The sequence below is a fragment of the Rhamphochromis longiceps genome, linkage group LG20 (genome assembly GCF_057381845.1).
Source record: "Rhamphochromis longiceps isolate RC_006_pf linkage group LG20, R_longiceps_female_GT1.1, whole genome shotgun sequence".
Lineage (NCBI taxonomy): Eukaryota > Metazoa > Chordata > Actinopteri > Cichliformes > Cichlidae > Rhamphochromis > Rhamphochromis longiceps.
The window spans coordinates 10278939-10306419 of NC_140576.1; the positions used below are offsets into that span (position 1 = coordinate 10278939).

A 27481-nucleotide genomic window follows, 5' to 3' on the forward strand; every position below is an offset into this window, starting at 1 on the left:
TATGTTGTTGTTGTTTTATGACATTTTCAAATGTTACTTTTTTCCAAAGTACTTTCGTTTCTCTTTATGTACACTCTTTAGTTGCCCCACAACTTTCCATGTACCTTTCAGCAGCTGCATTCTCTTAGGGTGAAAATCACTATTCAGCCTTGCCTTGGTTTCGAAAACTCTCATTCGCTTTTCCAATTTTATCTTAAGTTTTCACATTAATCGAGTTTTAGAATTAAAAGCAGTGTTTTAGCAGGTAAACTTCCCTCTAGGTACGTTGGAGATACCAAAGATGGCAGCATTTCCTGATCTGAAGTGGTCGCCGACCCCTCCGCCGTGCGTTGTGACGCTGCCGTAACGTGGGGTTTCCCAGACCTGAATGCAGGGTTACCGCGCCCATCTCTGCTGTTTGATGGCCGGAGGAAGAAGCGACTGAGATCCTGGCGTGAAGGAAGAAAAAGAGGGACGACGACGGTGGGAAAGACGAGAAGGGATTTTTTTGCTTTGAGTTGGAATTTGTGTTGAGACGGAGGAACGTTAAACCGGGACTCTGACACGCCTTGTCTGGGTGAACACAGTCTTGTCTCTGCGCCTCTGTGCCGGTGTGTCTCCCCCCTCGGCGGGTCAAAAACTGGGTTCGGGGAGTGCCGCTCCTCGGTGGCTAAACAAGCTAAATCTGAGCGCCTGGGCGGAGAGAGGAGAGGCAAGAGTTTGCTGTTTCCAGTCAATGTGATATAAACAACGGATACCCTTGATTGAAAGCGGGTAAGGAAATGTATTGATATTTGAAAATGCGCTTCAGGAAATACAGTAAGTCTGCAGTTCACTAGCTGCCAAGCAGGGACAGGGAACGAAAAGGGTTAAACTGGGTTGAGTGGCTCCTTCGTTAGAGTTAGCTGCAGCTAGCTAGACGTTTCTGCCAAGACGGTGAGTGGGGGTCACTGGTTAAGTTTCTCAAACAAAGTGTCGTTTAACCAAATAATATATATCTAATGGCTTTGTCCGGCAATGTTGGAGTTAATGGCCAATGCTAACCTTAATTAGCAGGGTGAATTGTGACAGCTCGTTAAGTTAGCCCGCACCCCCTCTCCAACGTCCGGGTATCTTTCGCTCTCGTTGAAGAAATTAGCTACCTGCGTTAACCTGCTTCAGCTTTACTTAAGTAGCAATTTTTCCCTCAGCAATCGGGATGTAAAATTTATCAGTTGTTACCAGCATTTTTAAGCTCTTAAAGGGCCCTTTCCCCCCACCTATTTCCTCTATAGGGTAGCCTGGGATTACCTGATAGGCTAATTGGTGGCACACTTGCTACTATCAGTTTATTGTTGATGAACCCTTGGCCAGCTGTTTAAGAAGAAACACAATGCTACTTCTCAAACTTACACAACTGAAACGGGCGTGAGCAGATTTTGGATTTACCACTACACATACTGCAAATTCGTAGCATCATGAAACTGACAACGAAGGGAGTCTAAAAATGGCTACTTCACCAACAGAATCACTACCACCCCCACTATTCCCTAGCCAGTCCATACAAGTAAGCCAGCAGTGGCCACAGCCTACGTTTGCAGCCTGGTATGGATCATCTGGGTGTGTGAATTACGAATATGGCAGCGACGACAACATGCCTGTATCCATAATGAATTTGAACACTGGTGCTGTTGCTGATTTATGATTTTTAAAGCACATTGGTTGTATTTTAGAGGCAACATTTACTGTTATTTACATAATGTAACAAAAATTAAACACAGTTACTTGCAAAGCTATGTTAAAACGGGGTAGTTGAACTAAAAGCATTTATGTGAGTGAATCGAAACTAAACCGCCGGAGATGATGGCAACTGTATGGCACAGATATGTTAACAAATTCCACGTTTAATCAACAGTCAGCCACCCAGTTCTTCAGCTTGGCCTTTCGTTATAATGCTCAGCGCGTTAAAGTAATATGAATTTGCATCGATTACCAAGCCGTAGGGCCGCTGTATGATCGCGAGGAAAAGGGCAGGCACGGCTGTGGATCTGATTGTGGCCATAGCCATTTTAGTTTCATGAGAGTTAACCCAGCGTCAGTTAGGTTGAACACAGTTAGGTTGATTTTAGACTTCTTCTTTTAACGGCGTGGAAACAAGATTGACGAGATCCAATTAGACAATCTGTTTATCTCAATCACGGCTCCGTTGCAGTGCAAGTTGTTAGCAGCTACAGTAACCGTGCCCAGCCGGGCCGCGCCGCTCCATAGTATCTCAAGCTCTAGCCCGGAAAACGGGCATGCTTCCTCAAAGGTGAAGCAGCATATCCCAGTCGGCACACTGTCGTAGAGGGTTAAGATAGAAATGAATTGGAACAGTTGTATTTAGCGGCGGGAAATGTTTCGTAAGTGGGTTCAGCGGCGAGGTTGGACGTGCTGTCGCAGGAAGCTGTGCTGTGCGCCTCCGACAGCACCGAGACGAGCTATATGAAGCCTGGCGCTTATACGGACTTTTGAGGCCAGCAGTATTGAGATACTGCATTAGAAAAATCCGTGACCGCACGTAGACTATTTTCAACCGTTTTAGGAAAATTGGTGGTGTTTCTTAAGAGAGCTAGCCGTTTTTAATGGCTCACAAAGATGAATTCATTTTGCCAGTGTGCCCCCTCCCTCCGCCTCCTCGAATGAATGGGTTCCTGTATTCAGGGCCCAAGCAGCTGCAATGAACAAGATGGCGTTCAAAGCCTTTTTCATCACCGCTTTTTCTCAGACAGGGAGAGGCAGCTGCCGAGCATCGGATGGGTTTAGGCTTGGCAAGCTAGATCTCATTGATTATCCTCATTCTAAAAATGTGCAGAATGTATTTTCATTAAAAACGTTTTCATTCTCATAGCATTCCTGGTCAGATTAATCCAGTATGTGCACCTCACTTACAGGACAACATGGTGGGGAAGGGGTGTTGTACATCTTGACTGTGAACCTGAACATCAGGGGATCTGAAAATTACATTATATCTTTAAATACTGTATATGAAATGTATTTTTTATTTAGATTTTAATATTATACTTATTTTCTTTTTTAGAATTTTTTAACCACACCTTAGGGAATGGGATGTTTCTTCTCAATCCTCACAGCTGCTTAGGGATGTGATAGAACAGATTACATAATTTAAAGAGAGAAAGATGTAATGGCTTCTTTAGATTTTTAAGTTATTTCTTTCACATTTTGTTATTGTTGCAGTAACAGGTATTCTGCTTATTTCCAAAACTTATTCTGTTTCTGTGTGCCTGTATATCAGACACATTTTGTCTATTTGTTTTTAATCATGCCTATTCATTTCTTAGTCACAATTAGATTTATTTTAACACTGATCCAAAACTTCCAGTTCTAATCTCTTCATACTAATCACATCATACCTCACAACTGATTTGATGGAAGTTAAGTTTGGGAGAAATCTATGGCATTATTTGTTTTTGTATGAAGTGGTCTGGTTTTCTAGGCTTGTGGCCAGACCTGTAATAAACTACAAATAAAAGAGGAAGTTTATGCAGAACAGTATACTGTGAATAGTTAAGGTTTTATCTGTAGCACTTTTGGGTTAAGCGCAACCTGTATGCACGCCCAAAAGCATCCAGTTATCAAACCAAGCATAAAACATTGTTCTATTTATTGTTAATCAGCTCACATGACCTGGATGTGACCCACTCTATATTGGCACCCTGAATATATCCAACACTGTTTTTCTTTGGCCCTGTTGGAAAGCAATAGAAAAAGCTGCATGAATTTCTCCAGCATTTTATTGATGACTTTGCCTTGAAACAAGTCATATACGACAGGCCTGCCTAAAAGCATTAATTGCAGAATTGTCTGTTTGAGACTGAGTTTGTGCACAGTGTAGCTTGTCAGTAGCTTAGCTGTGAGTGAGTAGCACCACAAGATAATGACCATGTGTTTAAAACCTGAATAATTATCCTGTTGGCCTGGGATTTGGGTGGGTGGGTGGGGGGGGGGATTGTCATCCAGTTTATTTTTTCCCTCATTTAATCTGGGAGTACTGTATATGAATGGGATTAAATTCTTAGATATGTGGATTTCAGTCTTTGGGATTATGTGGCTTTGGTTAGTGATAGTGCTTATTTATTTTTATTTTTTTCACATCAGGCATGATCCTGCTTTTCACTGTCCACTGTAAAAAGCAGATGTGCTGAGGGGCCAAATAAATATGGGCGTACATATAAGTACATACAAGTGATTGATACCTTCACAGGATTACCCCTCTACCCTCTCTTTGATAAAATACCTTTTTCATTCAAGTGTTGGATACCTGAACTCGCAAGATGTGTTGTATGTTTGTGACAGCCTTGGCTGTAACGTAACTTCTGACCAGACCAAAATGATGCAAATTTTATATACTTGTGGCTCCAAGAGACCAAAAAGCAAGAGTGGTTGGATCCAACGTGGTGGTGGTTTTGTCTCATTGACCATTATGGTATATTATGATTTCTTAGTTAGTGACAGTCTCCACATCTTTGGTTTGCATCTGGTAGGTTCAGGTTTTGTTTTTGTTTTTTTTGTTGTTGTTAGTTTTTGTTTTCTTTTACTCAATGAAAAGACGCATGCACTCACAGATTAGTATAGCATTAATGGTGCTGGACTGTGGGAAGAACCCAGAGCCCCTGGAGTAAACCCACACAAGACCAGGGAGAACATGCAAACTTAAAACTGCTTCAGACAAGCTGGTTCAATCCAGAATTGTAGCAGTGAGTGTGAACACCATGACAACATAACTTTTCTATTGAGGTTCCTAATAGATCTGTAGTATGAATATATACCAGTCCCAATTCAGTGCCACAGAACATGTTTAATAATGGTTCTTTAATAACATTTATGGTTGGTAATCAATACATTTAGTCAGTAAAGCCCTATCACATCTAGACTGAAATAAAAGGCCTGCATTGAAATGAAATTGCCTTGGTTCAGTAGTTAGAGTTATGCATATCAGCCCCAAGTTTTTTGCATGTTAATAAACAAGATAATTTTATATCCTGTTAATATAGGATATATAATGCTTTTGAGCAATTCCCTGATTGTTGTAGCTGATGGGTAATGGCTGAATGTTCAGGAGTTTTGGTTTTATTGAGTGGGGAACTCTTCCGACTTTGTAATGGCTTTTTCACTGTTTTCCAGTGGACTGGTCCTGTTTAGCATGGCCATTGCAAGTGTTATTCAAGTAGTCACAGTACTGCTGCAAAACTGAAATTTTGTTTCCTAAATTCTGTACAAATTTATGATAGTTTTTTAAAATAAAAAAAGTGAGAAAAACTGCCCCTTTTTTTTTATATAGTTATGGAGTTATAAGTATACAACTACTGTAGCCTGATCCAACTTCAGATGTTTTCCAACAGCCACACAAGTATTACTACAAAAAGGCTTAGTTGTGCAAATGCAAATTCAGGTATACTACAATGCTTGATAGAAAGCGTAGGATACATTATGTAAAGTTTGAGTTTCAGATTCAAGATAAGAACGAAATAATGCATTATTTGCACTTAATTGAAGATGCAATTTTTGGGTAAATAATTATTTCCTGTTGCATAACAACCCTACATTTCTATCTACCTATATCTGACTTAAAACTTCACTGTGCCTGTATATTCATCTCAATTTCTTCAAAATAAAAAGGAATCATGACACATTTAACGGGGTCTGTGTAAAATGTTTCCTTTAAGGGAAACTGGTAGCATGCCATTTAACTGTTGGTTACAAGCCACAACAAATCAGTTTTCTGCGAAGCATTTTGGGGTTCTGGTTTCTAACACAGACAGTTTCATGTAAGAGTTGATGGAAAAATACTCAACAGTATGGGCATGGAACTTGAGTTATCCATTGTACTATGCCAAGCTCTTGAATAAGTATTTCTCTTCATCCACAATAGTGACTTTATCAGCGACATTATTTGTGAATATTAATTTTAAAAGACCATTAGTCGCAGCCTCTGCAGTATGCCTTCATTACTATACTCATAGGTCTTGTTGGTTGAGCAATCTAAATCCTTTCTTCTTCTTTGTGTAATACAGCTCCTGAAAGCAGCACAAGCGCAGTTTCATCAGGGTGTGTTGATCATCCATAAGCAAATGTGCAGCTAAAGACTGTGATGGGATCGCTGTGCTAGTACAGCTTTGTTCTAACAATATCTTTCAGAAGATAATAAGTTTCTTAGCATCCACTGGTGCAAGTTATCTAACTATTAATTGCATGCACACCACACATGTGTTTCAGCCATATACATATGAGCACAGATGCAGGCATACATTAACACTAAGTGTTAATAGAAGTCTCAAGGCTACAATGTACAACTTCCAAATTCAAATTTTAGAGCTATTCACAAAGATTATGAAACTTGGCACTGAGTGCAAATGCCAGCACACCCACAACAACAGCAGGGCTTTCCCTCTTTACCACAGCAAGGTTTATAGTGAGGGAGCCCAACAGTAGAATCAAAAACATCTGCATTAAAAGTTCCTCGAATAGTTCAAAGAGGAAAATTTTAGCCTTTTCTAGTTGCAGGAATTTTTCATCAGCCATTAAAGCCTTTTTGAAACTTGGGCCTTTTACCCGCATGTCATCTGGAGGAACCTAGGTTTATATTCAGTTTCTGAGCCAATTTTCCTGTCTAAAAAGTCCCTGCTCAAGTTGTAGTACTTGGTAATGGCCCAGGAAGTAAGTACGGTAGTCGTTGATTGTTTATACACAAAACCCAGATCTGTTCTGTGCTACTCGCCCTGCTAGTACAGCTGCTTGCCAGGTATTTTCAGTGAGCTATGCATCTAAATGTATTGCCATAATTAATGTGACTGATGCATAGCAGAGAAAACTGTCAACATGTAGAAAATGTTTGCGTTAAGAACTGCGATGGCAACATGAAGCAAATTCCATGTCATCCAGAGTCCAGTTTCCTGTTTTATGTACAGAAACAGGTCACAGGTAATCCAGTGCCTTATCTAATGTAGCACTTGTAACTTATATCAAACATCTGTTTTGTTTTTTTGTTTTTTCTTGTTTGGTTTTTTTTGCCCATCATTGGAAACACACTACTGGACACTCAGTTATAATTTAAAAGGCAATTTAAAAAATGAATTTTAAGACTGCAAACTGAACATTTTTGTGTTTGTTTGTGTGTGTGTTCTGCTACCTTTAGTGGCAATGCAGGCCAGCTCTCTCAAAAGTGTCACTACCCTAAAGTGGCAGCTACAGTGGTTTACACCAGGATGTTACATTTCCTGAACACAATCACAACTTAAACGCAAAATGATTTGCTTTTCTTGAGTCATGGTTTAAAAATAAATAAATAAATCAAAGGCATATTGGAGTTGGTTTTAATGCCTTACATTGTTATAGGTTATACAATTTAAAGTATTCTATTCAGTTCAGATCTTCCTCTCAGAAGTCTCATACATTTTTGTTAACAGAATCATTGACATAGGTTGCCATCTGCTAACCTCACTAACAGAACTGTAAAATTTTAAACATAACAAATTTATTATTATTTAAGTTATATTGAACATGATCCGTTATATAACATTCACCAATTGGATAAAAGAACATTTAAAGTTTATTTGGTACTGTAATTGATTTATCAGTAAAGATTGTTTTAAGCAGTGGCAAGAACAGATTACTTATGAAAGGTGTGCAGTAACAAATAAAGATTTTTCTCAATCTGTGTCTTGGCAAACATTCTTAGTCTTTTTTTATAGCTCCAGGCACTCCCAAGTGTCAATATTACAGCGAAAATTCTTCCTAAGCCTTTCCCACTGTTTAGATTTGTGTATAGTTTGACTGTAGGTGCTGTTATGCTTACATAACTTGTCACCGCTGGCCCAAAGGTCTTAGCCACTGTTTTGAATATTCAAAGTAAGTGGCACCAGAGCCGCTTGGTGACCCACACACTGGCCATCACTGTCATCACTTACACCGTAACCCTCCCACAAGCCCATAACAAACTCTGGCCGTCTTTTGCATGTGGATTTCACCGCCTGATCTGGTTTGAATAGAGACCATCTCTGTGTCTATTTACATTCTCGCCCTTATATTTGACTGCAAAGGGAAAATGTGACCAAACCTGAATCCCGAGATGACTGGGAAAGACAGCTACTATTAGTGAGTGTTCTTCCTCTTCAAAGCAAGAAAGGCCACAGTCACTTGAGCAAGAGTGGGGTAGCTGTCATGTGACTCTTCACACACTTGTTCCTCTCTTGGAAGCTTGGGGAGAAAACACAGGGGGAGGGGTGTGATTATTAATGCAATCAAAGGAGTGTATTTTATGCTTTAAATAAAGTCATGCTTTTGGCTTTGGGCTAGCCTGACCTTCCCTCCCTTTCCTTCCCTCCCTTTCCTTCCCCCCCCCCCCCCCCCCCCCCCCCCCCCTTACAGTTTTAATTAACTATTAACTCATTTATATCCAAGTATGAAAAGATGGTTGTGCAGCTTTGTAGCAAGTAAATGTTAAAATGCATGAACTTTCTTTACATATACAATCTTATCTTTTTAACAGGCATATTTTTTTTTCTCTCGATGCTATTGTCAGAAAAAATGCTGAGCATTAGGAATAGCTTTTTTTTTTTTTTTTTTTTTTTTTTTTTAAAAGGTTGAGCCTCATGTTAGAATTCTGTTTTCTTGTTAGTAATGATCAGTTATATTGCAGAGCAGCTTATGTGCATTAAGTTTTTGTTTTGTTTTTGGCTAGGTTTGCCTTTTGAGAGCATCTTGTTCTGAAATGTGGTCTGAAAAATGCCTGCTATTTCTACCAACAATGTTTTCTGTCTAGCAAAAGAGCACACAGCATCATGGAATGTTTCACTAATCAATCAATTAAACACTACTGTCAGTCGCATTGATGTTATGTCCCCTATCATCAGACATTACCAGCACAGGCCAACCACATTGACGGTGCATGCATACAAAATCGTGTCCAGTAAAAGGGATGGTTCACACAGCATATATAAAGAACACTCAAATGTAGGGCTGGGTAATTGGTTGAGTTGTATTGTTGTAAATTTTTCATTGTAATGATTGTGCAAATAAGATGAATCATTGTAAAAGGAAATATGTTTTCTTATGCCTTGCGATTTTTCTTTTCTTTTTTTAATTTAGGCTTCCCCTTCCCTTTTCAGCACTGCACCCTAAAACCACAAACCTCCAGTAAACAGTGGATTGTTCACTCAGTAAGGTTAGGGTTACCCCACTGATGTTTTTTCTTTTTTTGCAATAGTAACTTTACCAACAGACATTGGCAGCTAGCCAATTATGCTAAAGTTTTCTCAGCTGATTCAAATTAAAAATAATAATAAAAATAGTTCCTTTACAATTTTTTACAAATTATTACAGACGTCATAGTTGCTGTTGTTGGGTTTTTTGGGGGGGGTTTTCAGACTTTTATTTTGTGAAATTTCAATTAGATTTTGTCCAAGATCTAAAAAAAAAACAAAGTGTAGGATATTAGACAAACCTTTTTTCTACAAATGAAATAAGGTTAGGCATTTTATTCAACATCACTCTGTAATTACACCTCCACAGCGTTTGTTTGCTGTGGGGTTGTTATGTGGTGATGAGCTTTTTCTTCCAGTTCAGACATTGCTGATCATGCTGGAGTTGGAGCCAATAATCGAACATTAGTCTAAACTATTACAATGCAAAAAGGTGTGTTTATAAAATTTCATTCATATCCAAATTAGCTTAAAAAATCTCCAAGTGCTCTTGAGGATTAACACTTTGACTGCTGCATTCAGGCTGAAAGAAAGCAGTAGATGGGGCTAGTATTTAGTTTCAACTAACTTAACTGTGTTTTGTTGTTGTTGGGGGGGGGGGGTTTGCTTTAAAATAACATAGCTTACCTAGTAATTAATTATGTTGTTGGACATAGCATCCTGAGACATGGAGTGCTTATGGATTTCCATCTCATGTCATAGAAATGTATCATAAAGCCATCTGTTTTTGGCAGCTGTGCAGAGTCACACATGTTCATCCCCCTGTGATTGATGGTATTCTTATGTCTACATGCCAGAAATCCAGGAAATAGAAACTTGAGTTCCACCCAAAATGGGTTGGTAGTGCAGTGGTCATTTTTATCTTATAGAGATTAAGCTGGATAGAAAATTTGTCTGTAAGATGTTTGTTCACACTACCAGAGCCTTCACTTCTCCAGATTGGTCACAGTGTAATGCTCATGCAGAACATAAATTCCATAAAGTGTTGGTTTTTTGATTGCATTGATTAGTATACTTTGAGTAACAGAAGCAAGGAAATGGTGCATTGTGCCATTGACAGTATTGGTGGGGGAGGGTTTCTTAAAATAATTGATATCTAAAATTGGCTTTAGTGGACTTGGTACATATTATAATTCTAAAGCATACATAGAGAAATATCTTGTTTGTGGGGATATCAGTCTGTGTACGTCCAGTAGGGCTGCCACAAACGATTATTTTGATAGTCGACTAGTCACCGATTATTTATGCGATTAGTCGACTAATCAGATCATCATCCACTGGACGTAAAACTACAGCTTATTGCACCAGCAGCATCTGCTCTTATATAACTATCATTAGCTTACAGCTTTAAGCTTTTAAGGTGCTAACTAAAAATAAAGACAAGATGATAGTTTATTCAATTTTAATGAAATTTGCAGATTGTTTCGGTGAAGTTTAATAAACTCCTTGCTATCTAAAATATAACAGGACACTGGAGTATATTCTGGAGCATCTCACACTTCTGATAATCAGCTGTCTGCTTGACTTTATTCAGCTGTGTAAAAACTATAACTTTAATCTCAGACAAACCGATTTACTCAGGAACAAATAAAATACAAAAAAAAAAAAAAAGCCAAACAACAACATTTTTAATTTATCTAAGTGACTCATATATTTAACCTGAGTAGCGAAAGACGGCGGTGGGTTTGAAAACAATTTGCCGGGAGTCCGGTGTTCTCACCGCGCTAGTGACCTAGCCCCCGGCTAGCTATCGAGCTAGTGGGTAACAGACGTCTCCGAAAACGTCGGAGCGCTTTTGAAAATATGTGGTGTCCTGATAAACTGAGCCGATATTTGAGGTTTACACAGCTACATTCTCGGCTGAAAATATGTTAAACGTTTATTTTGTGACCCAGAAAGAATAATAAGAGTAATATTAAAACTAACTAGCTGCCGCCATTGTTGGAAACTGAGCTGGGCCGCGCTATGAATTCTGGGACACAGCTGCTTCTTCTTCTTCGGGGTTTAACGGCAGCTGGCATCCTTGTACATGCAGTGCTGCCATCTTCTGTTTCAGTCCGTTATTACACTCTTAAATCCTGCTACTTATTCCTGCGTCTTTTGGGATCTTACAAAGCTTCAAACGACGCGTCGACTATTAAATCAGTCGTCGACGATTTTGATAGTCGACGTAATCGTGACTAGTCGACAAATCGTGGCAGCCCTAACGTCCAGTATGAGTGTTTCAGAGGCGAAAAAGTATGGATAATAGTGAATAGTTGAATTTGTGGTACATTTCCAAAACTGTTGGGGTAACTGAAGTCTGTGTACTGTACTTCTTTTCTTTTCAATAAATCTTACAGTTGATTTTTGCACCTCCACTTGCTCACTTAATCAGAACTGTGCCATCTTATGCATACTCATTTGTAGCCTCAGGACTTTACTCTACATTCATTGGAGCAAAATGGGTTATGAGGCCCAAGGCTATTCATATTTAGTTCAGCCATTCTTGAGACTCAGAAAGATTTGCAACCCACCTTCTCAAACAGTGATTTAAGTACTAATCCCCATCTTGTCAACCTTTCCCCGTCATCTAATTTATATCATTAGTGGCACAGTATAAAGTGAAAGTGCAGAAATATCCACAGTTAATCTTTCATGTTAATTTTAGTTGCGTAAACATAAAAAGTGGTTATGCTCCCCCTTCTTTTTTCTAGTACCAAGTCCTGTGTTGGTCGTGGGTTTCACTATAACTGCTTAAGCATTTTATTCACTTGACTTTATTTTGGGGTTTTCTCCTCTTTCCCCTAGTGACTCTGCTGATGTTTCAGCGGTTTATGTTTGTATTCAACTTCAAACATGCTACATGACCTTCTGACTTATTTTCTAGTATGTTCAAAAAATGGTAATGGCAAAGAAAACATTAACAACTTAAAAACTAAGGCACTTAAGGTGCTTAACAGTTTGTGTTAACCAAGGAGTGTCCCTTTACTGTTACAAAACAGTGGGCTATATTGGTAAAAGTAAAATGAATGGTCATAAAAATGCAAAAATCTCACTTTAGTTTTTCCCAAGTCAAATTATCAAATGTGATGTCAGTACAGTTATATACATTTTATTAAATCCTTGAAAGTTGAATGTGGCATATAAATTACAACAGTGCAGTAATAACAGAAATGGTCTTAAAAATAATAATATGGTATTGAAACTCTGGTATTTCGTGTCACCGGTGTGAAAACCATTTCATAGTGCATTCATTCATACTGATGCTAGCTAGTCAGGGAAGGGGAAGGAATCACTTCCTGCTCCACAGTGCTGTAGCTGCCTTGTAAACAAGCCGCTCAGAGCTGAATGGTGTGTTGGAAAATGACAAAGTGGATGAGATTGGTGGAGCTTTTAAAAAATGTCCAGGAGCGATTCCCTTATGTCTTGTGTTACTGCATCATCACCCCCTTTGTCCTTTCTTCCTTTGTGACCTGGTTGTGTTTCAGTTACATTTACAATGGATCACTACCTCACAGCACTTAGACCCTCGCCCACCAGTAAGACTTAGAAATCATGCACTTACTGTATCTTTTGCCTGTTTTTATACTCTAACAAATTGAACTATAACATATTTAAATATAGAAAGTTTTACAGTTATATACGTATTTGAATTGGTATTCATAAAGTTTTGTTTTTTGGTTATCCAAATGAAACAAATGTTCTAGAAATAATCAAGATGTACTGTGATGGTAGTCAGTTGCGACAATCCTCAAATATTTTTCAGTAGACATACCAGTCACACAAATGTTTGACTGTTGTGGAACGTTAAAATTCTCAGTTTTGCTTTTACTTTCATTCTGATATGGCCCAAAGCCTTTAACATTAGTCTTGAAGCATGTCTCAATTATTATGCTCATCTCCTACAGTGTAACCAGTTGTCATGGCTTAACTTGATGTCAAACAGCAAAGGTTTAGGATGTTTTAAATGCTGTAAAGTTTAAAGAATAGACAGGAAGAAATAAGGTAGCTCCTCTCCACATAGTTTTCTAAAAGCCGTTGCTGTTCCTAGAAGTGCATTCCCCAGGTTTTAGGGAAACCATCTGCCATTTTCGTTTTCTGACTTGAACCCAGATAAAATACCACATAACCTTTTTTTTCTTTCTTCCAGATATAAATGTCGAAATCAGAGAGGGATCTAATCACATTTTCGGGGGGAGTAGGTTTGGTATGATATGCATATTTAGTGTGTATTTTCAGGGGGAAAAATATTCCTTTTTTTTTTTTTTAACTTTCAGATTTTTAGTTTCACACACTTGTGCAGAAGCAACGGTGACATTCTTTTACACAGCCTGCGTTTTTAAACCAGGTGTGATTTTTTAGCAATGTAAAACTATCCGCAAACACAATGATGCAAAGCACATAACTGGAAATGGGTTGTTGGCGTAATGTTGCATGTGTTTTCATGCAAACACTTCAGTCTGTTTGACTGTAGTGTAACATTGTCACCCAGTAAGAATAAAACTGCAGCAAAGAAATGTCTTAATGCTCTCAGCTACACATTCTACTGTGAACACAAATGTTGTAAAATTACAACGTTCATTAGTATTTGTCAAATACCACTTACATATATTGAGTATCGGACTAATTAATCTTTCTGTCCAGTTCACACTAAACATGTTGGATATTGTGCTGAGGACCTGGCGTTGGATTTGAGGATTTGGGCATTGTTACTGTGAATTGAAGTTCACTCGGCTTAAATTCTTTGAACAGGTTTGGGAGCCAGTCTTTTAAATGCTTGCTAAAAATATTTCCTTTCCTCATCTGAAGTACTGGATAATATCGTTTGTATATTGCCTTTTTGAATCGGTTGTCATACTTTCATCACCCCACCACCCCCCTCCAAAGCAAAGTCCCTCCATAGACTCTGACTTATCAATGAGTAGAGCTATCTTGGCAGCTGCATTCTTCCATGTATAGTTTTTGCCTGTGTGGTTTCTCCTCCAACAGCTAAGGACAGACTTAGAACACTTGTAGCCAAATGTCTTCAGTTCTGGTAGACTTGTTGCCTATATGCTGCCTACAGTACCAAAGGAAATGAGTACAACACGTTTAGAGAATTTTTGTATTGAATGGTGACCACCTTATTCACAACTACCATACCTGCATGGGAAGTGTTTGCAAAATGTGTGAATTATAGCTGCAGCATGCACCACCATTACTAAATTCTCTTTTTGTAGGAAACGTACTAAAATTCAGACATAATTATTTAAAAAGGGAAAAATAAATGGACCACACACAATTCAGTCCTTGGTTGGCACATTTCCTTTGCGATTTTAAGCATTAGACTCAGCGGATGCTAAAATAATCTAGCCCAATCTTAGGTCTTTTCTTTCTTTTTTAGAAGTCTTTATAACACATATTAATTTGTATCTGTTTGTTTAGTCCTGCATGTGGGATGTTTAATGGCCATTTGTAAATTATAGTTACAAAAAATATCCAGGTTACACTATTCTAAACTAGTAGGTCTTATAGTGCCAGTTAACATAACATTAAATGTAATGGCTGTTACAATAATAACTCTGTGACATCACATGGAAGGGTCCATGGGCTGCCAAGCTAAGAGTAAATACAGAAACTGACATGATGGTTACAAGTGACCTGTCCCACTGCATCCTCGGTCTTGATTATTTGTTTACGAGCATGGGCCAGGTCTAATCTAAGTCAGACTGACCTAATTCTGTGTGAAGTGCTAGCCTATCCTCTGGTGTTGTAACTCTCAACACACTGCCTCCTGCTGGATCTCCACCCTCCCCTCGGTCTCTTTGATCTGCTTCTTTTTCTTCTTCGATTTTATATTCACCTTTAGCATAATGCTGCCAGTTATTATTTCCAGAGTAACCTGTTTCCATAGCCTGGTTCAAAAACATAAATGGACAATGGCAAACACGATTGTAATAGAAGAAACCACCGAGCAAGTGTATTTGTAAGTGTGTGTGTGTGCTGTCGCCACATCCGCTAAATGTTTTGACAAAGGGAAGAGAGAGACGAGCACAGCTAGGGAAACACCCTTAAAAAGGAAACGCCTGCTTAGAGAATCTATGCATTTGTATCAAGGTGGAGGCTGCATGCTGACACAGATGATCAGTAGCTAAGGCACTGCAACAGCTAGACAGCTACCAACTGGCTTGCGAGCAAGAGCAGCCCCCATCCATACCGTGCTGCAGCTCATACGGTTTGTTTCTACTAGCAGCAAATCTGCCTCAACCTAAGAGGCACATTAAAGGTCAAGAATTTAAAAACAAAAAACCTTGAGACAAGTTGGCAGGAACAATCAGACAAGTGAGATGGGAGCAGCCCCGAAGGAATAAAAGGGTGGGGCAGCTGGTATCGAGGCAGGAGGGTGTAAATTATTTAGCCCACCACCCTGCCTTTGTGCCTAATACATGGCTTTTTGTCTTGGTCTCCGAGCTGGGCAAGAGTTAGAAATGTAAAAAATAAATATATATATATTTTTTTTAATATTTGGAATACCTGTTTATTCATTTTTAAGAAATTAGAAGAGGTATTTTGTTGTTGCACCAGTGTACAGGCTTTCCACTAGGGCTGCTCGATTATGGCAAAAATGATAATCACGATTATTTTCACTGAAATTGAGATCACGATTATTTGACGATATTTATTTAACCCTTTAAGACCTACTATAGAACCAAGTCCACCAGAGCTTATATTATTTTTTTACATGCTGTAGTGCCATTTGTGGGAGCATTTCAAGTTGCTATACATCAATACAACTGTTATAGCCCATATTTTAATAATATGTATGCATTAAGTGCATAGTAATTACATAAATTGCAAAAAAGTGCAATAAACTACAAAAAAAATTGAAAATCGCTTTTGTTTTGTTTACATATATTTCTACTTGGAGAAATTTAAGAGGCTTATCCCTCAAAACTTTAAATACAATAAAGTTGCAAAAAATAGTTTCCCACCACAGGAAATTTATTTTGAGTGTCTTCATAGTTTTATTTTGGAGATACAGCAATTTTTATATACTGCAGGAAAAACAAAAAACAATCCTATGATGCAAATTTGCAAAGAAAACAGCATGTGCATCATTTCACTGTGGGAAGTGTTACGAACAGCTGATAGGAACGGCAAAGCGTGTTTCTGGAATATTATGTTTTTGTTCCTGCAAGCGCTTTTTATGCAATTTTTGCAAAGCTATATGTGGAACGAAACCGTGACCGAGGACAAGCTGATGGCATAAGATGTAAGTACAACTCCTCCGGTTTCATATGCAAAACAAATTATTGCGCTAGCTTACGCGGTTCAGGTTCTACAGGGATTTAAAAATAGTTACGCAAAACGGAGCGTGCTGCTCTGACCGGCTTTAAAGGGTTAACAATGACTTTAAAAAATAATATAAAATAGTGTGCAACACCACTGAAGTTTTTTTTTTTTTTTAAACTCTTTTCAACCAACGGCAGTCACTCTCCAAATAACTTCTGCTTAGCTTTCCGAGCTTCCCTCGGGTCCTCTTAATCAGCGGTCTCCAACCTTTTTTGCGCCACGGACCGGTTTATGCCCGACAATATTTTCACGGACCGGCCTTTAAGGTGTCGCGGATAAATGAGGGAGGGGCTAATAATCGGCTCAGTCATTTTTAATGATCGTTGAAAGCCCAGATCGTAATCGTGATTAAAATTCGATTAATTGAGCAGCCCTACTTTCCACATTGTTTCTATTTATTTGTTTATATGTGCATTAGTCTTTATTTATAAGATTCACTTGTCTTTTTTGGCATTTTATTTGTGAATGAAAATATGAGGTCTATAGGAATATATCTGGCTTTTGGAAAGATAAAAAAAACAACAACCCAGTGCTGGATAGGGCTGCACGATTTTGCATAAAATGAGAATCACGATTTTTTTTGGCTTAGAATTGAGATCACGATTCTCTCACGATTTTCTTTTCCAGTATAAATATTTATTGCACTTATTAACTGCACATCAACTTCGTAACAGTTGAGACTGAACATAAAAACAACAAATGTCTCACGTTTTGTTGTTGCCGCAAAATGTTGTACTGCTTGAAATTCCGTCTCCACCGTTGCTCGACACTGCGTGCATAGAACAGGTAGTGCAACAATAGAAAAATAGTTGCGGGACGGCACTGTGTAGCGTTTGTCTAGGGTGTTGATCATTTTCCTAAATCCCTCGTTTTGCACAGTGTTGATGCGAGCCATATCTTTGGTCAGGTGATAAGTGATAGCCTCCGTAATTTCTTTGAGTTCGACGGGTATAGGGAAGCGGTGTATAAGGTTCCCGTTATTGATGTTTGGGTGGTTGACCGGAACGGATTTTCTCCTGTCACTTTCTCGTCATCCCTGACGTGCTCTCCGTTGTTTTTTCCCTGCTAATTTTAGCATCACACGGCACAGCTTCTGTATCACGTGGTATAAGGCTCCGCCCTTGTCATTTGTTGAGCAGGAAGAGTGAGCGCTTGTTTTCATGCAGAGTACGTCCCGGATCAAAATGCGGTACAGTCGTCGTTTTGTTTTTTGTTTTTTGTTTTTTTTGTTGTTGTTGTGTTTTTGTTTTTTTTTTGTTTGTTTTTTTAAAATCGTTGTCATTTGGAAATGAGATCGCACATAAGTATGAATCGAGATCGCGATTTTCTAACGATTAATCGTGCAGCCCTAGTGCTGGATAGGTATAATCTTTCTTTGTTAGTCCTGGATGCCATGAAGCATATTGGGCCTTGCTCCCCTTTACCAAGCGGTTAATTAGCAGCTACCCTCCCAATTGTCCTCTGCTTGTTCACTCTCATTAGTTTAATCTGGCTCTGTCCTCCTGTTTGCCTCTCTTGTCTATATCCCCTTGTGCACGAGGACACTGTCATCACACGGAGTTATCTTGTCTACCCCAAAATCTGCTGCCTCACCTCACACTAGACCATTTTGTGCATGTCCCTTCACCTGTGATGCCTTACTTTTTTTTGTTATGTCTTAATTAAGATATACACTTGATAATTTATCAGATGTTTTGATTAGTTTTCTCTGTATTTAGTGTTGTGTCATTGGCATAAATTATACTAGCAACTTTTTTTTATTTTTTTTCCTTAGTATTGCCATAGTCACTTCCAAAAAAATCACAAAGGGAAAAATGTTCAAGAGTAAAAAGATGATGGCCTTTTTAATGAGGTAACTCTTGTATTTAAAATTTAACTCGGACTCAAAATTTGAGCAAACTCAAATTTGCTCTCTGAAATCCACAAATTCGTTCCTTCGCAAGAAATATTTTTGAAATGTTTTGAGATATAGGCTTACCAACTAAAAAGGGGGGGGGGGGGAATCGGATATTATACTGTTTAATGAAACGCCAGCAGAGATGACATCTGATAAAGACCTATAAATGTGTATGCTGTGAAAATGGATGCTGTATTTGTGATCATTGTGTATGGGAAGAAGAAATACCAATGAAGTCTCTGTGTATGGAGTCAAATTACACTTCCTCTCTCCTTGTCAATGTGTTGTGCTCGAGATGTCGGAGCTGATAGGAGTGGCTGGAAAATGTGAAGTCTGCTTCTCTCCTCCTCTTTCTACTCCTCCTCCCCCACCACCTCTCTAAAAATAGCTGGCAGAAAGAGAAGGCAGTGAAGTCGAGGCTCTATCTGTTGGGCTGCCAGTGGTTTCAACACTCCCACCACCAGCAAAAGGGAAAAGAGTCCTCTGAATCACACCTTTTTTATGCTAATTCTAATCTCAACTAGTGCTTGATATTACGTTTTTGCCAATAGACTTCTATAAATTTCTACCATTTGAATAAATTTAGCATTTCAGAGGCTGTTATTTTGGAGCTCAGACACCAAAATTTTAATTCATTCATGCACAAAATTTTCAAGGATCAAACCGTGAAATGTTCATGACACGCTACATTGATCCCCTGACCTCTGGCAACTCCACGTGTTTCACTTGCTAAAGACAGAAAGCCCCTAAAAACAAAGAAAGAAATGACAATAGCTGTAGGCCTCACATGAGAGCAACATCAGGACTAAACTCAAGCTTTTGCACATTTGAATGGTTCTAGCATATTTGTACAGCTCTATATTTTACACATACAGGCATATTATTTATGTAATATGTTATCTGTAGTCTAAAACGGTATACTGTGTAGATTACATGGATGTATTTAAATCTGAACCTGTAGGTTCCTTTTTTAGATTGCAGAAATTTAATATCACTGTAATGATTATGAAAAAAGGCTAATATGTTTACATCGTCTGTGTTCCCATCTAAAAATGTGCAGGAACAAAGTTAAGTTAATTCAGAAACTGCTTAAAAATATGTGTTAAAGATTGACAAAGAGCTCCAGAGTTCCCCCCCGGATTGTCCTCTGTCTTACACTCATTTAAAATCTGGACAATTATTGTAGCTAGAATAGATGTTGTGAATGATTTGGAAGCAAGAAGGCTCGTGTGAACAGCCAACAATGTTTCACACAGCAGACTCACCCCAAAAGTTCCTAGGCCATGGGAAAGCAGTGGAGCTAGTATGTTTTTTGGGGGTTTTTTTTGGTTTTTTTTGTTTGTTTTTCTTTGGGGGGGCAGGATCTGTGGCTCATTGTATTGATTTACAACAATGGTGTTTGACTGTTGTAAAGGAACAAAGGAAGAACACTTTTGTACGCACACAAAAAAAAAAATAGAACATTAAGGGTCAGAAAAGGACGATCCAACAGCAGTGATTGAATCTAAAAACCTTTCTTTTAAACTCAGTGCCCACCATGTTTTACTGCAATAGCTGTTAAAGGGAATTGGATCTTTCATGAGGTTTTATAGAAATGACTAAAATGAGAATAAGTAAATGGAGGGAATTTTTTTTTTTTTTTTTTTTTAAATAATTCATAGGCTTTATAGGAAGGTTAATCGCAGCTGGACTGATTTTTCTTCAGCTGTGTTGCCAGTTGTGCATCCACTAACCATAACCTAGACTTTATCAACCAGTGGGATGCATCCTTTGTCTCCCTCACGCTTTTCAAATGCTTGTCTTACAGTTTAGTTATGCTCAGGTTGCAAAATCTGAACTTGCAATATCTTTGCAAAAAGTCCACTGGTAGTTTTAGTTTCTTTACCTGTGATTACTTAAAGAGTTAGTGCAGAGAAGACAAGAATTAGCCTGTGATATTACCATGAGACCTTTTTATCAAGATTAGGGGGCTAAGAGGACTTGCTTAGATGCAGACCCATTTACAGCACTAGCCAATCAGGTGACAGGTAGCTACTAAGATGTCAGGCGCCTGAAGGGTAAAGTGTTCATTCAGGTCTCGACACTCTTTAGGACAAAGGACCGAAACCCAGATAAACAGGAAGGTAAGATGTGTTTGCAGTGCAGATGGTAGTGTTCGTTAGCTTGTTTGACACACCAGGGAGTAATGATGCTTACGTTGTTGTCTTTAAATATTTAATTTTTATAAAATCTTGAGTTTGTATTTTTGAAGTGAAGATAGGAGAAACCCTAATGAAGACAATCACTTCATATTGAAATATAACACATTTCAATGAAATGGGGTCTTTTTTTGGTTTGTTTTCCTCCCCACTAAGCAGGTGAATTGGTCTGCTGATTTGTGTTGGCACCTAAATTTTTATTGGTGCTGAAAGTAGCAATGATTGTATCACTTCAGTTAATCTTCTGTCAGTGTAGAATTTCTGAGCTAGGGTTCATTGTTGTTATAGTATTTTTCTTTGAAGTCGAATTTGTCATCTTTCTGTGGATAGTGAAAGTGTCTGTGTTAACCAGAGGATTGGGGTCAGCAAGATAGCCACTGCTTTTAGGATCATCAGCAGGTTTTGTCTTAACCGGATTTGGCTGAGGAGCTGAATCAACTGTGTCCCAGGATTACAGGGATGACATTGGAGGAGAGTTTAGAGTCCCGAGGCCAGAACGTTGACAGCTTTGTCAGTCCCAGCCCATCATCTCAGCACCTTGGGGTTTCAGTAGTGCAGTGAAACTGCTGCTTTCTTGGTCTGTCTTGTTCCTTTCTTGATATCTGGACTTTTGATCCTTGCTCCGTTTTGTCAGTCAGTAGGGGGTATGTGTTTGGCCTGCATGGCCTAGTGTTTTTTTTTTTTTTTGTTTGTTTTGTTTGTTTTAATGTATTTTTGCCTTGATTCTGAAGAAATGGTTATCAGCTGCTCATTGTGGCCAGATGTTTGCCCAAGGGTTTGCTGTCGTTTGGGAGGGGAGAGAGAACAAATTCAGCATCATCCTCAAAATTGTTATCTTAAGCCTAAAGTAGCTGCCTAGTGCTTGTTGCTAGGTAACAGTTTCAAGCTGGCGAGGACAAGTCTTGAGCTGTCTAGAAAGCGATTCCCTGAGACTTTGTCTGGGCCTCACAGATTGGATTTAAAAGATACTGTGTGATCCCCGGCTTTTCTGTAACTAACAAAATGATAACATGTCCATAAATACATTAGAGAAGACAAAACGTAATTCCATTTTGGCCAGAATCACATGTAAATTTTGTGTACTAGCCAAAGTAATTTGTCAGCACCATATGTTTAATTCACATGTACTGTATTACAACTGACTGCGTTAATACTGTTTTTGTTTTTTTTGTTTTTGTTTTTTTTAAAAGCAGCATGCGAAATGTATGTTGAGCATCTCGTTGCTTGTCTCCTTCAGATCAGCAAGAGTCTAGGCGGCGGAGCGAAGCGCACCATTAGCTGAGGAAAATGAGTGAACTGGATCAGTTACGCCAGGAGGCTGAGCAGCTCAAGAACCAGATCAGAGTAAGTCCTTCAGTCCCCGAAGTAACCTGCATTTGTTTTCTTTAAGTAGATTTATAAATCCAAATAACATTTGTCAGTGACCTCCAGGTTTTACACTAGTAGTGATAATAGGGGTTATGTACTTCTTGGTTTGTCCTATTAAAGTGCTTCAATACATTTTTACAGGCTTTATCACCTGTAGCAGTACTGTAATGCATATTGTCACATGATCAAAATCAATGTACCGTAAGCACCACTAACACTAGCAAACAAAAATAGCTGTGGGATGACAGTATTTCTGCATTGAGCCTCTACTACATTTTACATGACTGCTGTGGGCAAGAAGTTAAAGCTGCCTGCCAACGCTTGCTCAGGTTCCTCAGTAGCATCATTGCAGTGGGATGCCACTGAGCAGGAATCCAACTTGATTTACATTAATCTCACTTGTATTGCACCATAGTTTCTTATTATTTACTATTATTAAATGGATGTCGTCATTCCAGTGCATTTAAGATGTCAGACATTTATAGTGTAGTTAATTTTTTTTACAGAGTGCTTTAAAAGTAAGGAACCCCCAAACATGAAAGCATGCCATTTGCACATAAAATATGACGTTCTAATTTTACTTGCTGCTTTTTTCAGGATGCCAGGAAAGCGTGTGCAGATGCTACCCTGTCTCAGGTAAGCGCTATAGTTGTTATGATGTTGACTTGACATAATTTATTATTTTGAAACTTAAATGAAGACAATCGGCTTGATGTTTGGTTGGAAGGTTTTAATACTTTGACTAATACATGATGGTCTCAAGGTGACTTTCTCTCTCATCTTGATCCTTTTTTAGATCACAGCTAACATTGACCCTGTTGGCCGAATTCAGATGCGCACTAGACGGACACTGAGGGGGCATCTGGCTAAAATCTATGCCATGCACTGGGGCTCTGACTCGAGGTAATCTCATTCAACTCCATTCTGTCCATTAACTAAATATTTTATCCCATCAGCCCCAACCCCCACTGCCTAAATGCAGGAAATGGATATAAAAGCTTGCTTGGCTGTCTTTGTGCTGCTTACTTCCTCCTGAGGGTCCTCTTCAAACCGTGGCATTCCACAGTAACTCACCCCACTCTGAATCCCAAAGCAAGTCTTTTGCAGTCTGTTATATTACCATGTACTCACGGTTGTAAAATTTTAACAGTGGTGTACTGTACTGGTGCACATGCACAATATTAACACACTCATTACCATGAATGGTTATTTCAGGTGCATCACTGTATCTTGGAGTGCTTCTACTGTGCTGTGCCTGTGTTTGTGTGCACTGGGGGTGTGGTATGTGGGTAGGGAAAATACTCAAAATGGAGTCAGTCTTTGTTAAAAACAAGTGTTGAGCCTCATAGCCATGGCAGATGAAGCAATAGTCCTCACTTCAGAAAGTGTATTCCCCAGAGCTGTACACACCTCTCACCTCAGCAATCAACAAGTTAATCACTGTGGCGCTGCCGTGCGTCAGTCCACAGAGAGACCACTGCAAAGTGCTCATTCATCTCATCACCCTGCTGGTCGTCGTATAAGTAAGAAAAAAAAATCTAACACAGTGTTTTCACTGTAAGAGCTTACTATTTGTTGAATCTCAATGTTTTATCCTCAAGAGGTGTTTGTGGGATTTTACCCAATCAAAAAGATGTTTTGAGCTGCAGTCTAGGCTAGAGTTGGTTCTTCACGTGCCAGACTAGGGTGAATTTTCTACACTTTGAGAAAGAAAGCCTTCCCTTACTTTCATTTACCAGCCAATAATGTGTAATTTTTCAGCATGCAGTCCTCAGTATATTATGAATCTGTTATAAAACACCAACAGTCTGTAAGACAAAGTTTAATATAAGGAATATGATGCTAAATCCCAGAAATAGCATGAATATTTTTTTTCAAAAGCCTAAATGCATCTCAAAAATGTAAGTGTTTTTTTTCTTCAAAATATTAAGGCATTAGACGTTCTTAGAATAACACCTCAGTTATTAATTTAGAGCTAATTCATCCCCGTATATTTTCTTTCTTTTTGTCAGTGCATGTGAGAACACAAAGCACTGGTTTCATGTTGAAAATAAAGTAATTTGTTAAACAACTTTAAAGTAGAAGTTTGTACTGACTTCAACAAAGCAATTTGCGTTTTTTTTATGAAATATCCTGAGTACTCAAATGTGACTAACTCGTCCCACAAGACGATCCTCAATCACATTACCTAAACACATGTTGGATCATTTTGTTGTTTTATGTAAAACATCTGTATTACCCATCTATATTAGGCTCTTTCTTATTGCTGCTCATTGCATTTTCAGACCTCCTATTGTATCATATCAGACAACCACAAAAGTGTATCTTATGAGAATGAGGTGTGGGTACATGACTGGGAAGCCATGAAAACGAAGTTGTTCATAAAGAGTACTAAAAAATTGCCAAACACGTGCACTTTGCTGCATGCGCTTGTCTGCCAGTTGACATGTACTCTGACCCGAAGAACTACGAGTTTCACAATTGGTAACTTTTAAATAGTTTCAGTGTTTTCTTTAAAAACCACGTTTTTGCCTTTGAAAATATTGGTGGCTTCTTCTCAACCCTCAGAACTCTGAGCTCCTTTCAAGTTAGGGCAAAGTCTTGTGTTGCAGTCTGCTAACACACTCAGTGTCACAGCCTGATCTGAAGCTAACATTTTTTTCCCAGATCAAATGTGGTCATTTTTAAGACCAAGAAGCTGGTAATTATTTTTTTCCTAGACTAGAATTCCCAGCACAAACCTTTCGGTCCCCGACTTATTATCTGCTGGTGTGCGTATGTGAGCATATTCCTGCCAGCACAGTAGTTAAGATTTCCATATTCCCAGCAGTCATTGGTGTGTTCACTCTTTTTCCTGGTCCTGTGTGCATTGGGACCATCACTGTGGTTACTCCTGTTGGGTTCACCCAGATAGCAGAGCAGTCACAGAGGTACTGAGGAGCTTTCTCTTGAAAGCAAAAACTGGAATATATCTCAGTGGGGTTTTTGTTTGTTTTAAAGATGCTCTTCTAAACATACTTGAAAGTATTGGTGTAATTCAGCTGCTAGATCAGTCCAGTTGGGATTAGCACCATCCATTCTGCATGTAAAATTATGTAAATGTATTTAAGACGGGTATCACAAGCTTTTTCATTTGTTTGGTTGCTTATGGATCTATTTTTATCTGTCTAGAAAATGTCTATTCACTTGCTCAACAGTGCAACACTTAGCTTCCATGATGGTTCTTGAACAAGCCCCCCCGAATCTCACCACCCACATAATTTACACAGTAAATTGAATCATGTGACCTGCATTGGTTCCTATCTTTTGTCCTGTTTGCTCACAGGAAAGTGACAGCACTGGCAACACTACTAAACATGGTTAAGTGATATCTTTCCTATTGTGTTGGCTCTGAAATGATGGCTCATTGTTACCCCTAATTCCTAAAGCGCAACAAAAATATGGATGCAATAAATTGGAAACGCCTTCAAAAAGTAAATCTAAACTGTCTAAATACCATCTGAAATGTTCCGTTCTATCACTTCAAACCCCTTAAAATAGAATAAAAATGTTCAAGTAAGACAAGCCACATCCTCGCGTACTGTGTGTTAAGCAGTGTTTTTGTATTGTGAAGGTCACGGATAAACATTTTCTGGGTAAAACTGTACTATATATACACATATGCATCACACTCTGCTAGTTCAAATTGATGACAGTCTTTCCCTTTATTAATCTCTTCTTTCTTTTCACCAGGCTTTTGGTCAGTGCTTCCCAGGATGGCAAACTCATTATTTGGGACAGCTACACCACAAACAAGGTAACTGAAACAATTTAAATGGTCAGTAATTTGGGGTGCTTTTTTAAGTTCCTGGTGTTTAACCAGTGAAATGTACAAAGAAAGACACACATCCTCTCTTACGTTGGTATGGGAGGTTTTTTTTTTTCCTTGTGGTTTGATCAGTGAGCAATACATTCTAATAATATTTTAAAACTGATAACACCAAAACACTGTGAAATGATGACATGATGTCATAAAATGTCACGTAGTTGGTTAGCTTGTTCAAAAACCAGAAAGCTAAAACAAAACTTCTGTTGACCCAGAGCTAACCATCCTTTAATCTTGAGCTGTAAACACAGACGGGCAGAAGATTTTAGATGTCACCAGGACATATAAAACCCAGAAAAACACAATAAAGTGGGGCCAGGAGATCTGATGAGGTCGGGGTAGTCTAAACATAAGATGTGTACAGTCATCCTTCACCAAATTTCCAAATGAACTGTTGTCTTTTCCCTTTCATCCAAGATCAAGTCAGAATAGAAATAATGATAACTCCCAGACTTCCATTTGCAAAAGGTTAAGTTCATTGTAATACAATTCACAAGTGTTTTGTGTCAAGTAAGGCTATTTATAGTGAATACTGTGCCCTTGAAATGTTAAGTTAATACTGCAGACAGACTTTGTCACATGCCTGCCCCTTCTCCCTCTCTTCCATCTGTCACTGCATACTATCTAATATTAAATCTTGCTCCTCTCCTTCAGGTCCATGCCATCCCGTTGCGCTCCTCCTGGGTGATGACGTGCGCCTATGCCCCTTCTGGGAACTATGTTGCCTGTGGTGGCCTGGACAACATCTGCTCAATCTACAACCTGAAGACCCGTGAAGGAAATGTGCGCGTAAGCCGCGAGCTGGCCGGACACACAGGTAGGCAGGATGCTTCCATTAGCTTGTACCCATTTACCCGTCAGTCCCAGGATGTTGGGAAAAGTCTCCCGTTCAGAGACACAAATCCCTCAAGGGTTATGTCAGAAAGGGCATCTGGCGTAAAAATCTGACAAGTGAAACATGTGGCCGTACCTGCTGCAGCAACCCCTTGTGAAAGAGTGCAGCCCAAAGTAGCTTTGATTTGTCAGCGTTCTGCAATCTCTGACAAGGGCAGTATAGGTCATGGCAGGACTCAAGTCACTTGATTTTTAAGACTGCATTCCTCATTTAGGTTTCAATTTGGCCCTCCGTTTGAGTAGATGGAAGTTCATATTTCTCACTTTTTTTTTCTTTTTTTTTTTCTTTTTTTTTACTTTTTGTTGCTTGGGCTTAAATATGGTTGTGAGACTGGTAGTTTCATCTTGTGAGTCTGATTCTGTCGGTGTGTGGTCATGGTAACATGCTTTTGAATATTTGGCAAGTCTTTTGTCAAAGCAAGACTTTGCAGCCATATAGGATGTAGCCATACAAGTGTGTGTATGTATGCATATATTTATACATACATACAAGTCCTTCTATAAACAACCAGTCGGTTATAAGCCATTATGTTGCTACGGTAGCCCTTATATAATTGTGGAAGCCCAGTTATTTTTTTCAGATCCAAAAGATACTAGTCATATTGTGCATCTGTCTTCATTGTGTCATATACCAGCTCAAGCTAATGAAAGTGTTGAGCTCTTGGGCGCGGAGCATTCATCTGATCAGTGTCACATGATGCAGGAAGTGTGTCAGCATTTTAGTTCC

The 27481-nt window shown here is 38.9% G+C and overlaps 1 protein-coding gene across 1 annotated transcript in view; it reads left to right on the forward strand.

The window, feature by feature from the left end:
• Window positions 1-367: 367 nt before the first annotated feature.
• gnb1a (guanine nucleotide binding protein (G protein), beta polypeptide 1a) overlaps window positions 368-27481 on the forward strand; it is a 32774-nt gene continuing 5660 nt past the window's right edge. The window contains exons 1-6 of the mRNA XM_085392790.1: window positions 368-753; window positions 21865-21971; window positions 22593-22631; window positions 22792-22898; window positions 25728-25791; window positions 26515-26677. Coding sequence (XP_085248916.1) covers window positions 21915-21971; window positions 22593-22631; window positions 22792-22898; window positions 25728-25791; window positions 26515-26677 — 430 coding nt within the window. The 5' untranslated portion in view covers window positions 368-753; window positions 21865-21914. The remainder of the gene's footprint in view (window positions 754-21864; window positions 21972-22592; window positions 22632-22791; window positions 22899-25727; window positions 25792-26514; window positions 26678-27481) is intronic.